This window comes from Lepidochelys kempii, chromosome 7 (assembly GCF_965140265.1).
Source record: "Lepidochelys kempii isolate rLepKem1 chromosome 7, rLepKem1.hap2, whole genome shotgun sequence".
Lineage (NCBI taxonomy): Eukaryota > Metazoa > Chordata > Testudines > Cheloniidae > Lepidochelys > Lepidochelys kempii.
This window is the reverse complement of record NC_133262.1, coordinates 64,644,499-64,662,806: the sequence shown is the minus strand read 5'-3', so window position 1 is coordinate 64,662,806 and position 18,308 is coordinate 64,644,499. Positions and strand designations below refer to the sequence as shown.

At 40.7% G+C, this 18,308-nt stretch overlaps 1 protein-coding gene across 26 annotated transcripts in view; it reads left to right on the top strand.

Annotated features, from left to right (window-relative positions):
• Positions 1–18,308, top strand: part of KCNMA1 (potassium calcium-activated channel subfamily M alpha 1) — an 855,266-nt gene that overhangs the window by 763,824 nt on the left and 73,134 nt on the right. For all 26 annotated transcript variants that reach the window (XM_073353218.1, XM_073353215.1, XM_073353216.1 and 23 more), the window contains 2 exons: positions 10,911–11,034; positions 16,476–16,700. In XM_073353218.1, the coding sequence (XP_073209319.1) occupies positions 10,911–11,034; positions 16,476–16,700 (349 nt within the window). The remainder of the gene's footprint in view (positions 1–10,910; positions 11,035–16,475; positions 16,701–18,308) is intronic.

Here is an 18,308-nt window from a genome sequence, read left to right as displayed (position 1 = left end):
GCTGGGAGGTATTGCTAATTTAGAGAAGGACAGGGATACCCTACAGGAGGATCTGGATGACCTTGTAAACTGGAGTAATAGGAATAGGATGAAATTTAATAGTGAGAAGTGTAAGGTCATGCATTTAGGGATTAATAACAAGAATTTTAGTTATAAGCTAGGGACGCATCAACTAGAAGTAACGGAGGAGGAAAAGGACCTTGGAGTATTGGTTGATCATAGGTTGACTATGAGCTGCCAATGTGATATGGCTGTGAAAAAAGCTAATGTCGTCTTGGGATGCATCAGGAGAGGTATTTCCAGTAGGGATAAGGAGGTTTTAGTACCGTTATATAAGGCACTGGTGAGACCTCACCTGGAATACTGTGTGCAGTTCTGGTCTCCCATGTTTAAGAAGGATGAATTCAAACTGGAACAGGTACAGAGAAGGGCTACTAGGATGATCCGAGGAATGGAAAACTTGTCTTATGAAAGGAGACTCAGGGAGCTTGGCTTGTTTAGCCTAACTAAAAGAAGGTTGAGGGGAGATATGATTGCTCTCTATAAATATATCAGAGGGATAAATACCAGAGAGGGAGAGGAATTATTTAAACTCAATACCAATGTGGACACAAGAACAAATGGATATAAACTGGCCACTAGGAAATTTAGATTAGAAATTAGACGAAGGTTTCTAACCATCAGAGGAGTGAAGTTTTGGAATAGCCTTCCGAGGGAAGTAGTGGGGGCAAAAGATCTATCTTGCTTTAAGATTAAACTCGATAAGTTTATGGAGGAGATGGTATGATGGGATAACATGGTTTTGGTAATTAAATATTCATGGTAAATAGGCCCAATGGCCTGTGATGGGTTTTTAGATGGGGTAAGATCCAAGTTACCCGGGAAAGAATTTTCTGTAGTATCTGGCTGATGAATCTTGCCCATATGCTCAGGGTTTAGCTGATCGCCATATTTGGGGTCGGGAAGGAATTTTCCTCCAGGGCAGATTGGAAGGCCCTGGAGGTTTTTCGCCTTCCTCTGTAGCATGGGGCACGGGTCACTTGCTGGAGGATTCTCTGCTCCTTGAGGTCTTCAAACTACAATTTGAGGACTTCAATAGCACAGATATAGGTGTGAGGTCTTTTTTAGGAGTGGTGGGTGAAATTCTGTGGCCTGCATTGTGCAGGAGGTCGGACTAGATGATCATAATGGTCCCTTCTGACCTAAATATCTATGAATCTATGAATCTATGAATCACATTGGTAGATGTGCAGGTGAACGAGCCTCTGATAGTGAGGCTGATGTGATTAGGCCCTATGATGGTGTCCCCTGAATAGATATGTGGACACAGTTGGCAACGGGCTTTGTTGCAAGGATAGGTTCCTGGGTTAGTGGTTCTGTTGTGTGGTGTGTGGTTGCTGGTGAGTATTTGCTTCAGGTTGGGGGCTATCTGTAGGCAAGGACTGGCCTGTCTCCCAAGCTTTGTGAGAGCGATGGGTCGTCCTTCAAGATAGGTTGTAGATCCTTGATGATGCGTTGGAGAGGATTTAGTTGGGGGCTGAAGGTGATGGCTAGTGGCGTTCTGTTGTTATCTTTGTTGGGCCTGTCTCGTAATAGGTGACATCTGGGTACTCTTCTGGCTCTATCAATTTGTTTCTTCATGTCAGCAGGTGGGTACTGTAGTTGTAAGAATGCTTGATAGAGATCTTGTAGGTGTTTGTCTCTGTCTGAGGGGCTGGAGCAAATGCGGTTGTATTGTAGAGCTTGGCTGTAGACGATGGATCGTGTGGTGTGGTCAGGGTGAAAGCTGGAGGCATGTAGGTAGGAATAGCAGTCAGTAGGTTTCCAGTATAGGGTGGTGTTTATGTTACCATCATTTATTAGCACCGTAGTGTCCAGGAAGTGGATCTCTTGTGTGGACTGGTCCAGGCTGAGGTTGATGTTGGGATGGAAATTGTTGAAATCATGGTGGAAGTCCTCAAGGGCTTCTTTTCCATGGATCCAGATGATGAAGATGTCATCAATGTAGCGCAAGTAGAGTAGGGGCATTAGGGGACAAGAGCTGAGGAAGCGTTGTTCTAAGTCAGTCATAAAAATGTTGGCATACTGTGGGGCCATGCAGGTACCCATAGCAGTGCCGCTGATTTGAAGGTATACATTGTCCCCAAATGTGAAATAGTTATGGGTGAGGACAAAGTCACAAAGTTCAGCCACCAGGTTTGCCATGACATTATCAGGGATACTGTTCCTGACGGCTTGTGTCCATCTTTTTGTGGAATGTTGGTGTAGAGGGCTTCTACATCCATAATGGCCAATTTCCCCCCTCCTCACCCTCCACTGCTCCTCGGACGTTCCTGTTAACTGCTGGAAATGGCCCACCTTGATTATTCCCGCCCCCACCCCGCCTGCTCTCCTGCTGGTAATAGCTCCTCTTAAGGGATCACTCTCCTTACAGTGTGTATGATAACACCCATTGTTTCATGTTCTCTGTGTATATAAATCTCCTCACTGTATTTTCCACTGAATGCATCCGATGAAGTGAGCTGTAGCTCACAAAAGCTTATGCTCAAATAAATTGTTAGTCTCTAAGGTGCCACTAGTATTCCTTTTCTTTCTTCTATAATCTAACCCTGAATACATTAAGGTCAAGGCAAAAGATGTTGGAAGGAAAAGGGTAAAATCTTTAAACCAGGTGAGCAGAAGAGAATATTTCCTCTCACTAATGACTTAGAGAAAAATAAGTCTCTAAAAGTTGTGACTTTTACCTTAAGGTGTAAAACGTATAATTTATTTAGGTGGAAAAGACTACCTCATCGTCGTCTTTTTCTTAGCTGCTGGTTTATTTTCCATAGGTTGCTTTTGTCAGGTAATTTCCCACATCCCCAATTCCCCCCCCCCGCCCTCAAATTCTTAAATCCTAGGCATGCAGCTTGATAGAATCTAAATGAGAAATGCTAAAAACTAACTACACACTTTCTGGCCCCCACACTCTCTTCTTTGATTTGCTTATATGCAAGAATGAGAACAAGTGACCATTTCAGAACTCTTCTGTGTGGGAATTTGAGGAGTATACTTTGAGCAGCTCTTGACATACCCAAGGTGTTCCAATTGGAAAATATGTTTACTCAGCAGATTCCTAAAAGAAGATAATCTACGTTTACACCAGGTTCCTTAGTAGTCATGATAAATTAACCCTTTGGAAAGGCTTCTTAAAGTAGAATATTGTGACATTAGGCAACAAAGATGCTATCAATATTTTAAATGGAGATGGAGGAAATTCTTACTAGCTCCCAGAAGTAAACCTCAGCCAGAACATATATTACATGATCAACTACTTGTCCAAAGGCGATAACAAGACATTGGCTACCACTGGCTGTATTAGTTAAGTTCTGGCCATAGTAGTTTCAGGAGGATAGTGCAAGAAGAGTGGGACTTTAGACTCCATTAGCAATGATTTTGAGTATGACAAGAAAGAGATTCATTGAAAATATAGGTTTTCTTTCTGTTACTGTGCCATTTTTTCCCTATAAAGCTTCTTTCATCTGTGCAGTAAATCTGTAGAAATTTCATTGCTGATTAGCTGACCTTTTCTTTCACAAGTTAAAGAGTGTCATTAGTGTAACACACACATTGGCAACAAATTCTCATTACAACTTAATGCCATCCACACAGACTGCAGAGGGTCATAGGGAATGGCTAATGGTAGCCGACAAATGTTGGGTGTATTAGTCACAAAACATTTGCTGAATTCCACCAGAGCGGCGTGACAACCTTCACAGCTAGTCCCAGCGAGCTGCAGAAGTCAGTGGAGTTTGCCTGTGACAAGCCGTCACTCTATCTTGGTAGAGCTTTATAGCACCAGTCAAAGCAGTCAGGGAAGATTGAAGTGACAGAGGCCCACTGAGTAAATAGTGAAACATGCAGCACATCATGAAATATTCAACCTGGGTGTAAAAGCTCTAAATGCTTTTTCAATTATTAGCACCTGCACTGGCTGCATACATCTAACACTAACAGCATGTTAATTGCCACCATTTGTAAGGGTGGTTGTAAAAGATATTTGAAAGGCAAGAGACATTTTGCAGTGCATCTTTAGTTGGCATCTTATCCTTCGCAAACCCTTCCCTTCTCCCTTTAAAAGAAAAAAAGGACATTCATGTATGAAGACTGAAAACCACTGGCAAAGGGCACAAAGTGATTTCCAAACCTTTCAGTCTCTAGGGGGGACTGCCATTCATGTCATCTTACCAAAATACAGGGTACCCAGGGAAAGGTGTATTTCCAGACTTAAGCATGCCTACTGAGGCTAAAAGGTCTACTGCTGTTTGGGGAGTTTTGCCATTGATTCAGTATGGGTAGGATTGTTCTCTAGGTGAGAACAAAAAGGAGGCAAAGATTTACACAGCACAGCTTCACTCTCAAGCGCTGTGATGGCCACCATAGGGTGTATATTGCCCTTATTCCCTCTGCTTGGCTGCTGTGGGAGATCCAGCATGGATCCATGGGAGTATATAGCCCTGCTATAAAGAAGCATATGACAGATAGCAAGAGGTTTGACATGAAGGTGAGGAAATCCAAGGAAATACTAATGTTAATTAAAGAGACAGCAATTTTCAGCCTTCTTTTTCTTTTTTAAAATTATTTTTATTCCATTTCCACATTTGTTCCAACGTTGAAAACACCAACTGAATATGTTTGGAGTGGTTATAAATGTCTACAACGATAACAGTGCTCTTTAAAATATAATGCTGGCTCCCTCGCAGCAGGTTTGCTGGAAAAGGGATTTGTGGTTTTGCTTTAGGCTGTTGTCTTCAAGGCAGGCTTTTTTGGTTTGCTGCTGTAGCATGGCATTTAGTGTCATTCCCAAGTTTAATTGATGATAAGTTGCATTATATGCTCCGCAAAACCTTGAAAAGACTGTGTTTATTCTTCATTTTAAGTCATGCACACATAATTTTTGCCATAAGAACTAGAGAAGCTATTTATAAACTGGAGAATATAGATGTGAGAAACTTGACTTGGTTGCTTTTCTAACACGTGTACTGTAGGTGCCTGTATTCTCATTGCAGGACTGATCAAATCTCTTTGGTCATTGCTGGCATTAAAAGGCCAAATTCTTTGGACATCCAATTTAAAACAGACCCTTTTAAATTGATAGATGATTTTCTCCCCCAGGTAATGGGAATTTGTTAGTGCCTTTGTAACCTGCTGACTTCACAGACTTGGACAGCGCAATGGCCACAGCACTCATGCAAGGTTCTCCACACTAATCCTATTTTGTGACTCCAAGCTTACCTTGACACAGTCATGTTTAAGGGTGACAGGATGGAAGTCTCCAAGAACACTCAATGTTTGACCTAGTAGCTAAGAACAACGATTGCACTGTTTTTGTAATGTGGATTGTAATGGGAATTGGGTATTCAAACGCCGCAAGTAGTATTGAAAATCTCAGCTTCTGTGAGTCTGTCTGTAAAATGTCTTAATTAATTAATATTTGTAAAGCAGGATGAGATCCCCAGCTTAAAGGAGCTGTATACATCCAAAGAAATAGTAGTAGTATTTTATTAATACACTATTTCATAAAGTTGTCATGGTCCAAAGAAAAATTAGTCCATATATCTAAATAGTTGGAACCCTATTCTATCCTTAAATGCATGTGATCATGTACAAGGGCAGAGTTCGACCTGAGTTCTAAACAATTCTTGAACTACTATATACATCTTCAGAGAATGCTTTATTTAGGACAAAGAGACAAATTATAAGAGACAAGAAAATGGCAGTACACACAGTTCGATACAGATTTCCAAATAGTAGGTATATCGGAAGCCATTGTTGTTAGAGTTTACCAAGGTAACTTTTACTTTCTGCCAATTTCTGTTCTCTGATGATCACATACAAGTCCCATGAGAGTTGTACAATGGTATTGGCTGGCATATGTTAGCCATTTGTTAATAAATGGTAATATTAGACTTTAAGACAATTACTCTCCATTTATTATATCCTGTCATTATTTTTCCTATTGGGCCTCTCATTATCACAGCTTGAAAAGGTTAAATTAGAGAAACAAAGTACTGAGCACGGTGTAAATAAGTGCATTTGTAGTTACAGAATTATAAACTGACCAAAAGCTTCATTAACACAGAGTTAAGGTTGACCAGAATTGCCTTATACCTCTCAGAATATTGAATGTACTTGTACTTAAACCAGTGAAAACCAGAAAACAGCAAGTTAAGATGCACACCAGCCCCACCCCACAACCCTAACTCTGCCCCATGGAGCTGGCAAGATCTACAGGAGATATACTGTAAGTATGTTTCAGCCAGGACAGCCCTAAAATAAAGCAGACATGAGGAATGGCTGAGTAAATGGGCCATTTTATATGACAGGTTGTGGGCCACAGAATCATATTCATTCATTTGTCTGCATGAGTTCCAATTGCCCTTCACTGTGTTAGGGGTAGCAGTATTGACCTGGTGAAAGGATTACTAGGAGCTGGTCACCACAGTTCACATCACCAGATGAGGAGAGGTACAGGTGCACCCAGAAGTCATGGACCCCTTGTGGCTGGGCTGAATTATGAGAGTTGTGCACATGAAGGAGCATGACGGTCTGTTCTTGACGTGGGGATTTGTAGCAGTCTGATAGCAATCATGATAGTGCACTGGAGATCAGAGGAAGTGCAGCTGATGTTCCTGAGAGAATCCTTAGGACAAAGGCCATAAAGTGGTAATATCTAGCAGCTCTGGATTGATTTGTACATAGTAGGTGAAGTGGTTGAATACAGGCCAGGTATAGCCAGGTGAAGTATGCCCTAAATGCAATTTTTGCCATAGAACACAGTGTGACGGGTTCTCCTATTGTAATCACATGCTGTGTCCCTGCACTATCCCATATCATCTGGAAGGATAGAATGCTACAGTGTTTGTCACAGGTGGGCTGGGATATCATTCAAAGAGAGGAGAGTTAAGGTTGCGGGATGATGCTGGTATATACTTTAACTCTATATATCCTGGTTTTAAGAGGTCTGAGAATAGGTGCATTTGATGTTCTGGAAGCAGGAACTGGTGGTCAACTTCAGCTCTGCAGTAACCAAGTTTTTGGGTTACGAATTTCCCTTGTTTTTTGAGGAGGTGGTTGTAGTCAAGGGGCACCTATGGAGGGGCACGTGGAGGCTTCCTGGGAACACCTCACTGACACTCAACTACTAGCTTTTCCTTTCTCCTAACTCCTCCAGGCCCTCAGTATGGGAGGGAGGCTCCTTACTCCATTTCAGGGGCTAGGGTAGGGGAAGGAGCTCTGCACAACCTTCCACATCATGAGAGATTTGCAAAGGAATTAAGTGGTTCATTTGTCTCCATGGGTTGTTCTCAAATGAATCAGAACACCCTGTGAAGATTAATTCAACCTGACACAATCAGTCTGCGAGTTGTGAACTGACCCATTCATCTCAATGGGTGTTCTTTCCCCTGTTGTGGATTACTAGTTTTCAAGACAATTTCACTATGCACATGGCTTTTAGAGCAATTTGAATATTAGAAGCAGCTCCTTGTTTAGGGAGAGGGCTGTATCTGGTTACAAGGAAGGGGTCCTTCACCACGGCTAGGGCCCCCTAAGTGCTACAGTAATACGAACAATAAATAATGGTGTAATACCCAATCAGAGAGCAAAAACAAAACCACATGCCTTAATTGCCCAGTTAGACACCACAAATAGCAAAAGACCTATTCTAAGTCAACAGCCTATTTGCTGAATTATATATTTACATAAGGTTTTAATCAAACAATTATCAATAACAGATAAATCCATTAAAATCCAAGTCTGTTCGCACATAATTCACAAACAGAAAAAAGGGCTACATTCCTCAATTAAATTATTTACCATGAGTAATTCATTAAGCTCTAGTCGTAAGTTTCTATCACCAACTCACATGGATGCTCTTGTATGAGGCAAGGCCCTAGCTCAGCAAAGCACTTAAGTAAGCACTGAACTGAGAGCACCTGCTTAAGTGGTTTACTGAATCAAGGCTGAAAACAGTTAAACCACAGAACAAACTTTTATCATGCAGTCACCTGATTTTATTAAAGGATTCCTCCTGACTTCGGGCATTGCTGCGAATGAGGCAGGGACAGACCTACAAATGTTGAATAAAAGCTGAAGAGGGCTATCTCGCCCCAGACCTGAAAGCAAACAAGAAAAATTAATTGGAAAATAAAATGGAGTAATTTTTAGCAACCATTTTACTCTTGTTTCTTAGTGAGTATGAAGGGAAATTTATACATCACATCATTAATGTACCTAATTATTTGAAAGAAACCATATTAAGTGGGGGCTAGAAGGAGATTGGATTAGTGACTTCTGCTTTCAGGTCAGTGATGTGCTAGAAAGGGCTCATGGGGAATCACTTGTTAAAATTCCACAATGAATGTGAAGAAAGGCTTTGGAGATTTCCTAACCGATGATAACATCTTTCCCACTATGGACACTGTTAAACCCTCTGCAATAGAGATGACTTATCATTGGAATTCATAAAAATACCTCTGAAGACCCAATCCTTTGCCTTTGCAAAGGACCCAGTGGAACCAAATGTCAGGTATTAAAAAATTCTTTGCCAAGCAGGGTGCTCCCTGGGTTGGTATTCACCCCACTCACCCTCTTACCAATTGCACAAGTGCTGGGGCTTTCAATATATTTAGTATTTCCATCTACAAAATCTCAGGATTGTTGTGCTCCTCTTGGACAAAATGCAGATTACAAAGCCTGGAATGAGGTGCAAGATGGCTGGAGACAAAGCACCATCAATTGAAGGGCTCTAGCTGTGGTACAAATTTCCAGAAGAGATTAGATGAATCCACAGTCTGACCACCTTTAGGAAATTCTGCACAACATTCCTACTTGATACAGCTTTTATGCCATAATAAGAATGGCACTCTCAGCATCAACCACCCTTTTCTAATCCCACATTCCTCCTCTCTCCCCTATCCCAAGAGTGAGACCCTACCCGAAGCAGAGCTTTCTATAACCTGAAAGGGAGCAGAGCCAGTATCCATAAAGATCAGTAGGGACATCCCTGCTGCCAATTTGATTAACATGGAAAGCACTCCTCAGATATTACGGTGCTGAGTACAAAACCATACACGTGATTAATAATTTTTTCAGGAGAGGTTCACTAACTACACGTGTATTTGTCACATGTTAAACTACTTCCCTCCTTGGGAGAGAGCATGGAAGTACTTTGTTTTAAATGGGGTAACCAAATGAATAGATTCTTCAGTCCCGCTCACACACTCTGTGGGTTTGTGCCTGTGAAGTGAATAGGAATATTGCAATGGACTTCAGAGGGAGCATGATCAGGCACTGTAAGCATTATGTGTTATCCCTGTTATGTTGGACGGATAGCTGCCAAAGTGGGCAAGTTTTATAGAAGCCATCTTCAGGCACCTATTTGTGAGCATGTTTAGCATAGTATCACATTATGCTGATTGTGCAATTCAGGGAGAGTTAACCTGTGCATATGCAGAGGCAGAATTTTGCCAGTATAGACTATTCTAGAGGCAGAGCCTTACTGTATTCTGTTGGTTCAAAGAAATTAAAAACTGGGTTAAATTTTCAAATATGGTCTCCTATGTAGAAGCTGCCAAATAATAATAATGTGTGTGTATCCGTGTCCTGCACAAAACACGCAGTCATGTGCATGGAACAATATTTCTGAGCACATTTAGCTCATTTCCTTGGCATGTCAGTGCAGGCTTTGTGTGTACAACAAATATGCAAGCCCCACCTTTTTTTTTCCCGAAGGGCACAGCTTGGACAACTACATTTGAATATCATGCCTTTGAGTAGGTGTCTTTTTTCACATTACAAATTTATTCCTCTGTGAAATGAAAACTCATTCCTGGAGCTTCATGACAGAAAGTTCTGTGCAAAATTGTGTGGAACGTGGGGGCTTTGTCAGACAAAACTCTGTCCCCTGTTTGGTTTTATGTTCAGTTCCCCCTGCATCTTGTAGTGGCTATTCTGATTCTAATGATGCCATATCATGCTATGACTAAGACTTCTTTTATTTAGCATCTTGTTGTGTCTTTGCTAGCTCACTTACCCTCGTCCCTCAATAATTGTTTTTCAGCTAATAAATTAATGAAGTGTGTGTTTGTGTATATTTGAGTATGCAAGTGCATACACAATTATATTTGTCGGAGGGCAGTTAATTAAAATGTCTCTTATTTGTGTCTCCTTTGAGAAGCCCTGGGTTTTAAAATCCTGCTGCAGAAACACTTAGAAGGTTACCACAGATACAGTTGTCACAGAAAATGGACACTGTTGTTTAGTATTAAAATCATGTATTCCAGATGTGGGCATTTGTTAGTCAGTCTACTCTAAAATGACATACTGCTGAATCTTTAAAGGGCTTCAGTTTGGGAAAGCAAAATATGATTGGGCAAATTGCTAAAATATTTAAAGTGCAGCCTGTTAAAGCTTTTACTGTGAAGAGCATCACGTCAGAAGTTGTATGTGGTAAAAGCAAGTAATTGGCTTTCCATACTTCTGCCAGTCAGTCAGCATGGGGCTCTATTCCGATCCCTTCTATTTCATTGCAGATGCTAATAGCAACTCTTTTGATATTATTTTTTGGAGGGATGGGAATGGGAAGAAAGAATATTTATGGACATGAATGTGACAGACCTTTTTAAAATCAACTGAAAAGCTTACTGAAAATCTTCCAGGTCCCAACCCAACATTTAAAAACTTTTTTTCTTATATTATTAGCTTTTTTTCCCTAAGGCAGGTGTGTTGAAAACATCTGTTTAAATGTAAATAAATTTCATTTTTGACTTTTATCCCTGTTTGGATATAGCTCTTGGGATATTTTCCCATCCATAATTCATAACGTTTTCCATTTACATTATCTGTGACTTGTTTTTTTTTTCCCCCAGGCATGACCCCTTGTTAATTCCCGGCAATGAGCAGATTGACAACATGGATGCCAGTGTGAAAAAATATGACTCCACGGGGATGTTTCATTGGTGTCCAGGAAAGGACATTGAAAAGGTCATTTTGGTGGGTGCTTTAAAAGAATGTCCAACAAAGTTCTATCCAAAGAGAGCCCATTTAGACAATAGGAATGTCAGATGTTTAATGGGTTACCATAGTTATCTATATCGTTTTAAAAACCATTGTACTGAAATCAGAAATGCAATATGGATGGATTTTGAGCCAACATTCTGGCAAACGCTGGTGGGTATACAAGCCTATAACACTTCACTGAAAATTGGCCCCAAATCCTGAGACTACATTTTCATATGGGTTAATGGGACTACTCAGAAGCTTAAAATTATACATGTACTTCAGATCTTTGTAGGATCAGAGCTATGGTGAACATTCACCATGTACCATTCATCTCTTTGAAACAAGGTGCTAATGCGTTATTCCTTATTAGTCAATGAGAATTTTGCCCTATTTAAATTTATTGCTTGGTTCTCAACATGTTAAAGCACTCAAACAAGCTTGAGTAAATGGTACTGCTATTCTATGCCTCTACCGTAGTGATTTGGGTCTAGTGTGTATTCATTTCATTTGTTAAAGTGGGAGGGCCATCAAACTGACTCAAGTAATTAAAAATAATTAGAAGGCCTATCACAATCTGTTACATTCAGTGAAAGTTTGTGCTGTCTGTGTTCATGTACTCATACCTAAGAGTAACAAGTAACTCACTCCAGATCTCAAACACAAAACTGATGATCTATGAAATGAGCTCCCTGGTGGATCTTCACTTTGTCGCAGTTTATAAAGCTTTTCTTGAGATCTCTGTCTTCGTTTTCCCTATGCTATTGCATGGTGTAACCAATAATGGTGACAGCCCTGGTTTATTCTAACGATCGGGGCGTAAAAGGTTGTTTCCCGTGCTCCTCCGGGGCTATAATAACCGTGACATTGTTTGGAACTGCAATCTTGGCATTTAAACAATCAATAAACTAGTCAATTCCAGTGACTAAATTGTTAGCCAGAGTTTGGTCTGAACATTTAAAATTAATATTCATTCCAGGGTGTTCAGTAGGCCATGAGGAGGCAACCTTACTGTCCATTACTTCATAACAGAGAGGGATCACTATACATTGCTTTATAACAGAGGGAGACAGAGATCAGCTGTAATATTTTAAATATTTTTTAACAGGTCAGTCAGGAATGACCTTAACATGTTCTTCTACTGTGAAAAGTGTTTCTATAAAATGGCATTGTGGGGTTTCCTCATTTATTATCTCTTCTCGACGCCATATCAATTTTTCTCCGCTTGCAAGTAAATAGATGTGGGGTTTTTTCCTCTTAACTGTCTGCTTGGTAAACTCAACCTAGGATCTACAAGTTTGGCTGAGTTATTTCTTGTTCCTTGCATCATCACCAGTGGTAAAGATCCTGCGAGCAAAAGGCTGCCCTCACTTACACCTGCCACAAATTATGTCTATACGCACATCAGTGCAATCTTACTGCATGAGTGCAAGTGAGGGCATAATCTGAAGAAGATGGGGTTGTTTTGAGTGTCCTATAATTGGAAGTTGTTTAAACAATTGTGCAGATGATGCCTGAACCAGAAAAGAACTCACTTCTCTGCCCCAGAGCTGTGTTGGCTATGCAGGGCTGACAGCAGTATAAGGCAGTGTGTCCCTCAAGAAAGCAGACAGGACTTTGAATCTACATAGGGATTAGGTTTGTCAAGTGGAAAGGTGCCATTTTTACATACTTACCTTTCAGACAAGAACCATGGTTTGGGTTCAGTCTTGTAAGGGCCTGATTCGGCAAAGCACTTAAGCACATGCATGGGACTACTCATGTTCTTCAAGTTAAGTGCATGCTTAAATGTTTTGCAGTATCAAAGCCAAGGTGCTCAGCATCTTGCAGGATCGAATCCTTCAATATTTTTAATGTGAAAGCTTCATTCTGCTCTCAGTTACATGAAAATTAATGGAGTTGCAGCAGTGTAACTGAAAGCAGAAAATGGGTTTTTTTTAAACTGACGAGAAACCTTTTGGCCAAAACTGCTCCATAGGGAGTTCCTCTGCAGCATATTCGACATTTGCATTCCATGTAGTCTGTGAAAAGAATAAACAGCAGAGAGCCACAGCTTAGTGAAAACCTTTACTCTGTAGGTTAACAAAAATAAAAAATTACTATGTGCTGGCTTCAATAAATGTGCTACTTTGAACATAAGAACAACCATACTGAGTCAGATTCATGGTCTATCTAGTCCATCCTATCTTCCGACAGTGGACAGTATCGGAGGCTTCAGAGGGAAAAAACAGAACACACCAGAACAGTTTGAGTGATCCATCCCCTGTTGTCCAGTCCCAGCTTCTGACAGTCAGAGGTTTAAGGACACCCAGAGCATGGGGTTGCATCCCTGACCATCTTGGCTAATAACCATTGACTGGCCAATACTCCATTAAATGTTTTTATTCATCGATTCTTCACCCTGTTCTCTGTTTTATTCATCGATTCTTCAAAACCCGTAGCTAAGTTTTGTTGAATATCCACCTCACTGGCATCATAATTTTGATGCACATAGGATGATTTCCATTAGTGGAATGCAACAGCACCAAGACTGGATCCAGATGTAAAAGTCATCATCAACTAATGACTTTACTTAATGTTCATCTCAGTGTGTGAGCTGCCTTCAAAACTGACTGGGATTACAGCACAAATTTAACCACTGTCATTGAGATAAGCAGATAATTCTGAACACCATTTAGATGTACTTCTTTGGATTCTTCCTTTCATCCCCTCAGCTGCTCTTGTCAACGAAAAGTCACCATTAGTCAAGTTCTTGCATCATGACTATTTCTCACTTCCAGAAGAACCCTCTGGGGCTTTTGGTATCCGGTAATTTAGGTAAATCTGGTATCCAGTTTTGGTAAACTAAAACAGCACAGAGGTTTCTCCAATTTACACTACGGATGGTGCTGGTGGCAGCTTGTCCAAGGACATAGGCGAGGTCTTTGAGTCCTCCCCTGAGCTGCACCAAGCACGGCTCAGTCACAGTCTCAGATCCTGGACTACAGTCTTAAAACATTTACACACACACAAAAAATCTATAAATCTACAAGAACAGCTCAAAACATTTGTGGCCTGAGTCTCATTTACACGAAGGCTCCTTACATTGCTGGGTAAAAGGATGTGTAAAAGGCTGAAAATTCCATTAGCTCAGACCCACCAACACTGCTATGAAATGGCAGTGAGCTGGAAAAGCATTCTGGGTTCTGACATTCTCATTTTGCTACAGAAGCTTTAGAACCAGTCCTGGCAGTCCAAGAAAAACACTCCGGACCAGAGAATATTTTACTTATGCCAGCTATAAGCTTTGGAAGCAAACCGAAAACTCTGGGTGTGGACATATAGAATCCTTTTCTATATGCTTTTGTAGCCAGAGTTGTTGGAAGTGTTTCCCCACATCTAGGGGCATCTGATCCTGCTCTCACACCAGTGTCCGTCAGGAGTTACTACATTAAAGTCAGTGGAGTCAGAGTGATGTAAGTATAACCAATGAGAGAGGAGACTCAGACCTTTAGCCTCCAGACCTTATTGTGTTTGAGTTCCAGAGTAACAGCCGTGTTAGTCTGTATTCACAAAAAGAAAAGGAGTACTTGTGGCACCTTAGAGACTAACCAATTTATTTGAGCATAAGCTTTCGTGAGCTACAGCTCACTTCATCGGATGCATACTGTGGAAACTGCAGAAGACATTATATACACAGAGACCATGAAACAATACCTCCTCCCACCCTACTCTCCTGCTGGTAATAGCTTATCTAAAGTGATCACTCTCCTTACAATGTATATGATAATCAAGTTGGGCCATTTCCAGCACAAATCCAGGTTTTCTCTTCCCCCCCACCCCAACTCACTCTCCTGCTGGTAATAGCCCATCCAAAGTGACCACTCTCTTTACAATGTGTATGATAATCAAGGTGGGCCATTTCCAGCACAAATCCAGGTTTTCTCACCCCCCCACCTTTTTTCCAAAAACCACACACACAAACTCACTCTCCTGCTGGTAATAGCTTATCCAAAGTGACCACTCTCCTTACAATGTGTATGAAAATCATGCACATTGTAGGGAGAGTGGTCACTTTGGATGAACTATTACCAGCAGGAGAGTGAGTTGGTGTGTGTGGTTTTCGGGAAAAAATGGGGGGGTGAGAAAACCTGGATTTGTGCTGGAAATGGCCTACCTTGATTATCATGCACATTGTAAGGAGAGTGGTCACTTTGGATGGGCTATTACCAGCAGGAGAGTGAGTTTGTGTGGGGGGGGTGCGGAGGGTGAGAAAACCTGTCTTCTGCAGTTTCCACAGTATGCAGCCGATGAAGTGAGCTGTAGCTCACGAAAGCTTATGCTCAAATAAATTGGTTAGTCTCTAAAGTGCCACAAGTACTCCTTTTCTTTTTGTGTTTGAGTTGTGGTTTGTTTCCCACACTCCCTCCATTTATACCCTCATTCTACAGTTGGGGACACATTATCCCGAGCATCGTCACTTTATTCTTTTTCAGGTAGACCACTTTTTGCTTCTTAACTAGTTGTATTTTACAATTCACAACTATTCTTTTTACTCCTCGTACTGGAACATAAAGCTTTGCTGTGCTAAAGCAGTGCAGATTTGAATACCAAAGTTAAGCCATCTGTATCCCGAACAAGTCCCTTTGCACCAAAATGAGAGTGGCAGAAAGATACATTCTTCCATGCTTCTCATTAGGTTAGAACCTCCCTCATCTCCCCCTCCCCCGTCTGCCTTTTCTCTTAGTTTTTAATCACTAGTTCACCATACAGTGTAGTGCCCTGAACTCTTTGAAATAAATCCATCATCAAATGCATGATGGGGGAAATTCAGCCCTCAGTTAAATCCAGAGTAAATCCTGAGTGACTCCAAGTAGTAGAGTGTTACAGGTTTATTCCAACGTATTTGCCCAGAATTTGGTCATATATGTCTGCATTATACTGTCTGGGCTTGTCTACCCTTAAAATGCTACAGCAGCATAGCTGTAGTGTAAGCACTGTCTATGCCAATTGGAGAGGTTCTCTCGTTGGCGTAGGTAATCCACTTCTGTGAGCGGCAGTAGCTAGGTTGATGGAAGAATTCTTCCATTGACCTAGTGCTTTTTACATGGGGACTTAGGTAAGCTTAACTATGCCGCTCAGGGCTGTGGCATAGTTTACATTGGCATAGTACATCTTTGACCGATGTAGTTAAACCAACCTAATTTTCAAGTGTAGACCAGACCTCTGCCTCTGAACTGCAAGCTTCTGGTGGCAAGGACCATGTCTCCCTCTGTCTATACAGCACTGACCACACTCCACGCTAAATAAATAATAAATATAATATTGAATTACTAATGTCATCCTGCTTCACTGTACATGAATGAAAGTACTTTTTTTTTTTGCTTTCGAATTCAGTTTATGATTTATGCTTCTTTTTGCTTTATCTCCCCCTTCCCTTATTGTTTTTCTTCCAGACCCGGAGTGAAGCAGCGATGACAGTTTTAAGTGGTCATGTGGTCGTTTGCATATTTGGGGATGCTAAGTCTGCATTGATTGGAGTAAGAAATCTAGTGATGCCATTACGAGCCAGCAACTTTCACTACCATGAACTCAAGCACATTGTGTTTGTGGGTTCACTTGAATATCTGAAAAGGGAATGGGAGACGCTGCATAACTTCCCCAAGGTTTCAATCTTGCCTGTAAGTCCAAAGCCAAAATATTCATACTTTTTTTTTTTTTTTTTACTGAAAGTCACCAACTGGACAGATTCATATTGACTTTAATCATAGGCTTTTACTTTTGTCTGTTTATAGGCCTCAGGACTTAGCCCTTCCCCTTTACTATATCTATGAAAACTGAGCCCTGAGAGACCTTATTAGAAGAAATTTGCAGCAGTGTTCAGTCCCTTGTCAAGGATTAATTTCAGCTGCTATCAAATGTATTAGCTGCGTTATCTATTGAACATTCACTCTAGTGCCCTGCGTGTAGCCTGTTCTGATGTTGTGATTTTTCTGACAGAATGACAGTACTTACTTATGACATTATTTATGCCTGAAAAACCTTTGAAAACAATTTTTATTATTTGTATGTCTATCTATAACTGTAAAAGCTTGATACATGCTGGCCTGCTAGCTCTCTTGTATATAAGAGAATGATCATAGCATTTTCATTAAGAGCCCTTCCTTTTAAAAGGGTTCACAGTTTGGTTGTAAGCATTTACTAAACACAGTGGGTGAAATCCTGGTCCCTTTAATAATAATAATAGCAAAACAGCCATTGACTTCAGTGGTGTCAAGATTTCATCCTCTGAGTCCAAAATTCAAAGGGTCTGATTCTCCACTCTCTCATATCATCATTCACACTTGTGCAGTGAGTGCAGAATGCTACCTCCAGTGTAAGTGAATGATTGATTCCAGTTTGGTATGGCTTTATACCCATGGGTGTAATTTACTTCACAAAGTACAAGTAGTGGAGGCTCAGGCCCTTGGTCAGATAGCAGAAGTGATGCTCTGTGCTTTACAAAAGTTCAGTAAAGCAAGCTTGGCTGTTCTATTGTTTCAGCTTTTGGAATTCTTTAATCCTTACTTACCAGAATAGAAAAGTAGAATAGAAGTTTAGCATTTCTTAGCATTTTTTTTTAACTAACAAAAATGCAAAGCCCAGAAGCTCAGAGAGACCAGTGATAAATTTAGCCTAATGTGTGCAGGGATGACAGCATTTATTGAATGGAAGGGCAGCTTTGTCCAATATATGCTGCAGTTCGTGGTTACTCCAAAGCTAAGATTTGTTGTTAATCTTTGTTTCTGTTCTGCAATTGCTGTACAGTGACATGGCATAGTTCTGTATTTAGTGCCTCACAAATGGCTTCAAGATCAAATTTTTCCCGTGAAAGATTTTTTTGCCAGCCCTGCAAATTCAGCCTGACATCTGAAAGTCAAGCCTCTTACCAGTAATAAAGATTCAGCAATCAGAACTTAGATGATAATATTCTTGATGATGTGTGAGAGAGCAGAATCCAGCTGTTGCTACAGACCTATCCAATGTGAAATGTTATTTTTGTTAATAAAATAAGGAGATATTGTAAGGTTTTGGTCCTTAGATCAAAAGGCTCAAATTTGACTCCCTTGCACATATGCTTTATGATTCAGTTTTCAATTACGTGATTACACACTACTTTTTTTCTATGGGTCCACTGCCTCATTTAGTATGAAGGATGGACACACCTTGGGCAGAATTAACGTTGCAGGAAAACTTTAAATCTGGCATTTCCTAACTTTTGAGTGCCTGACTTTGCAACCTAAATAATG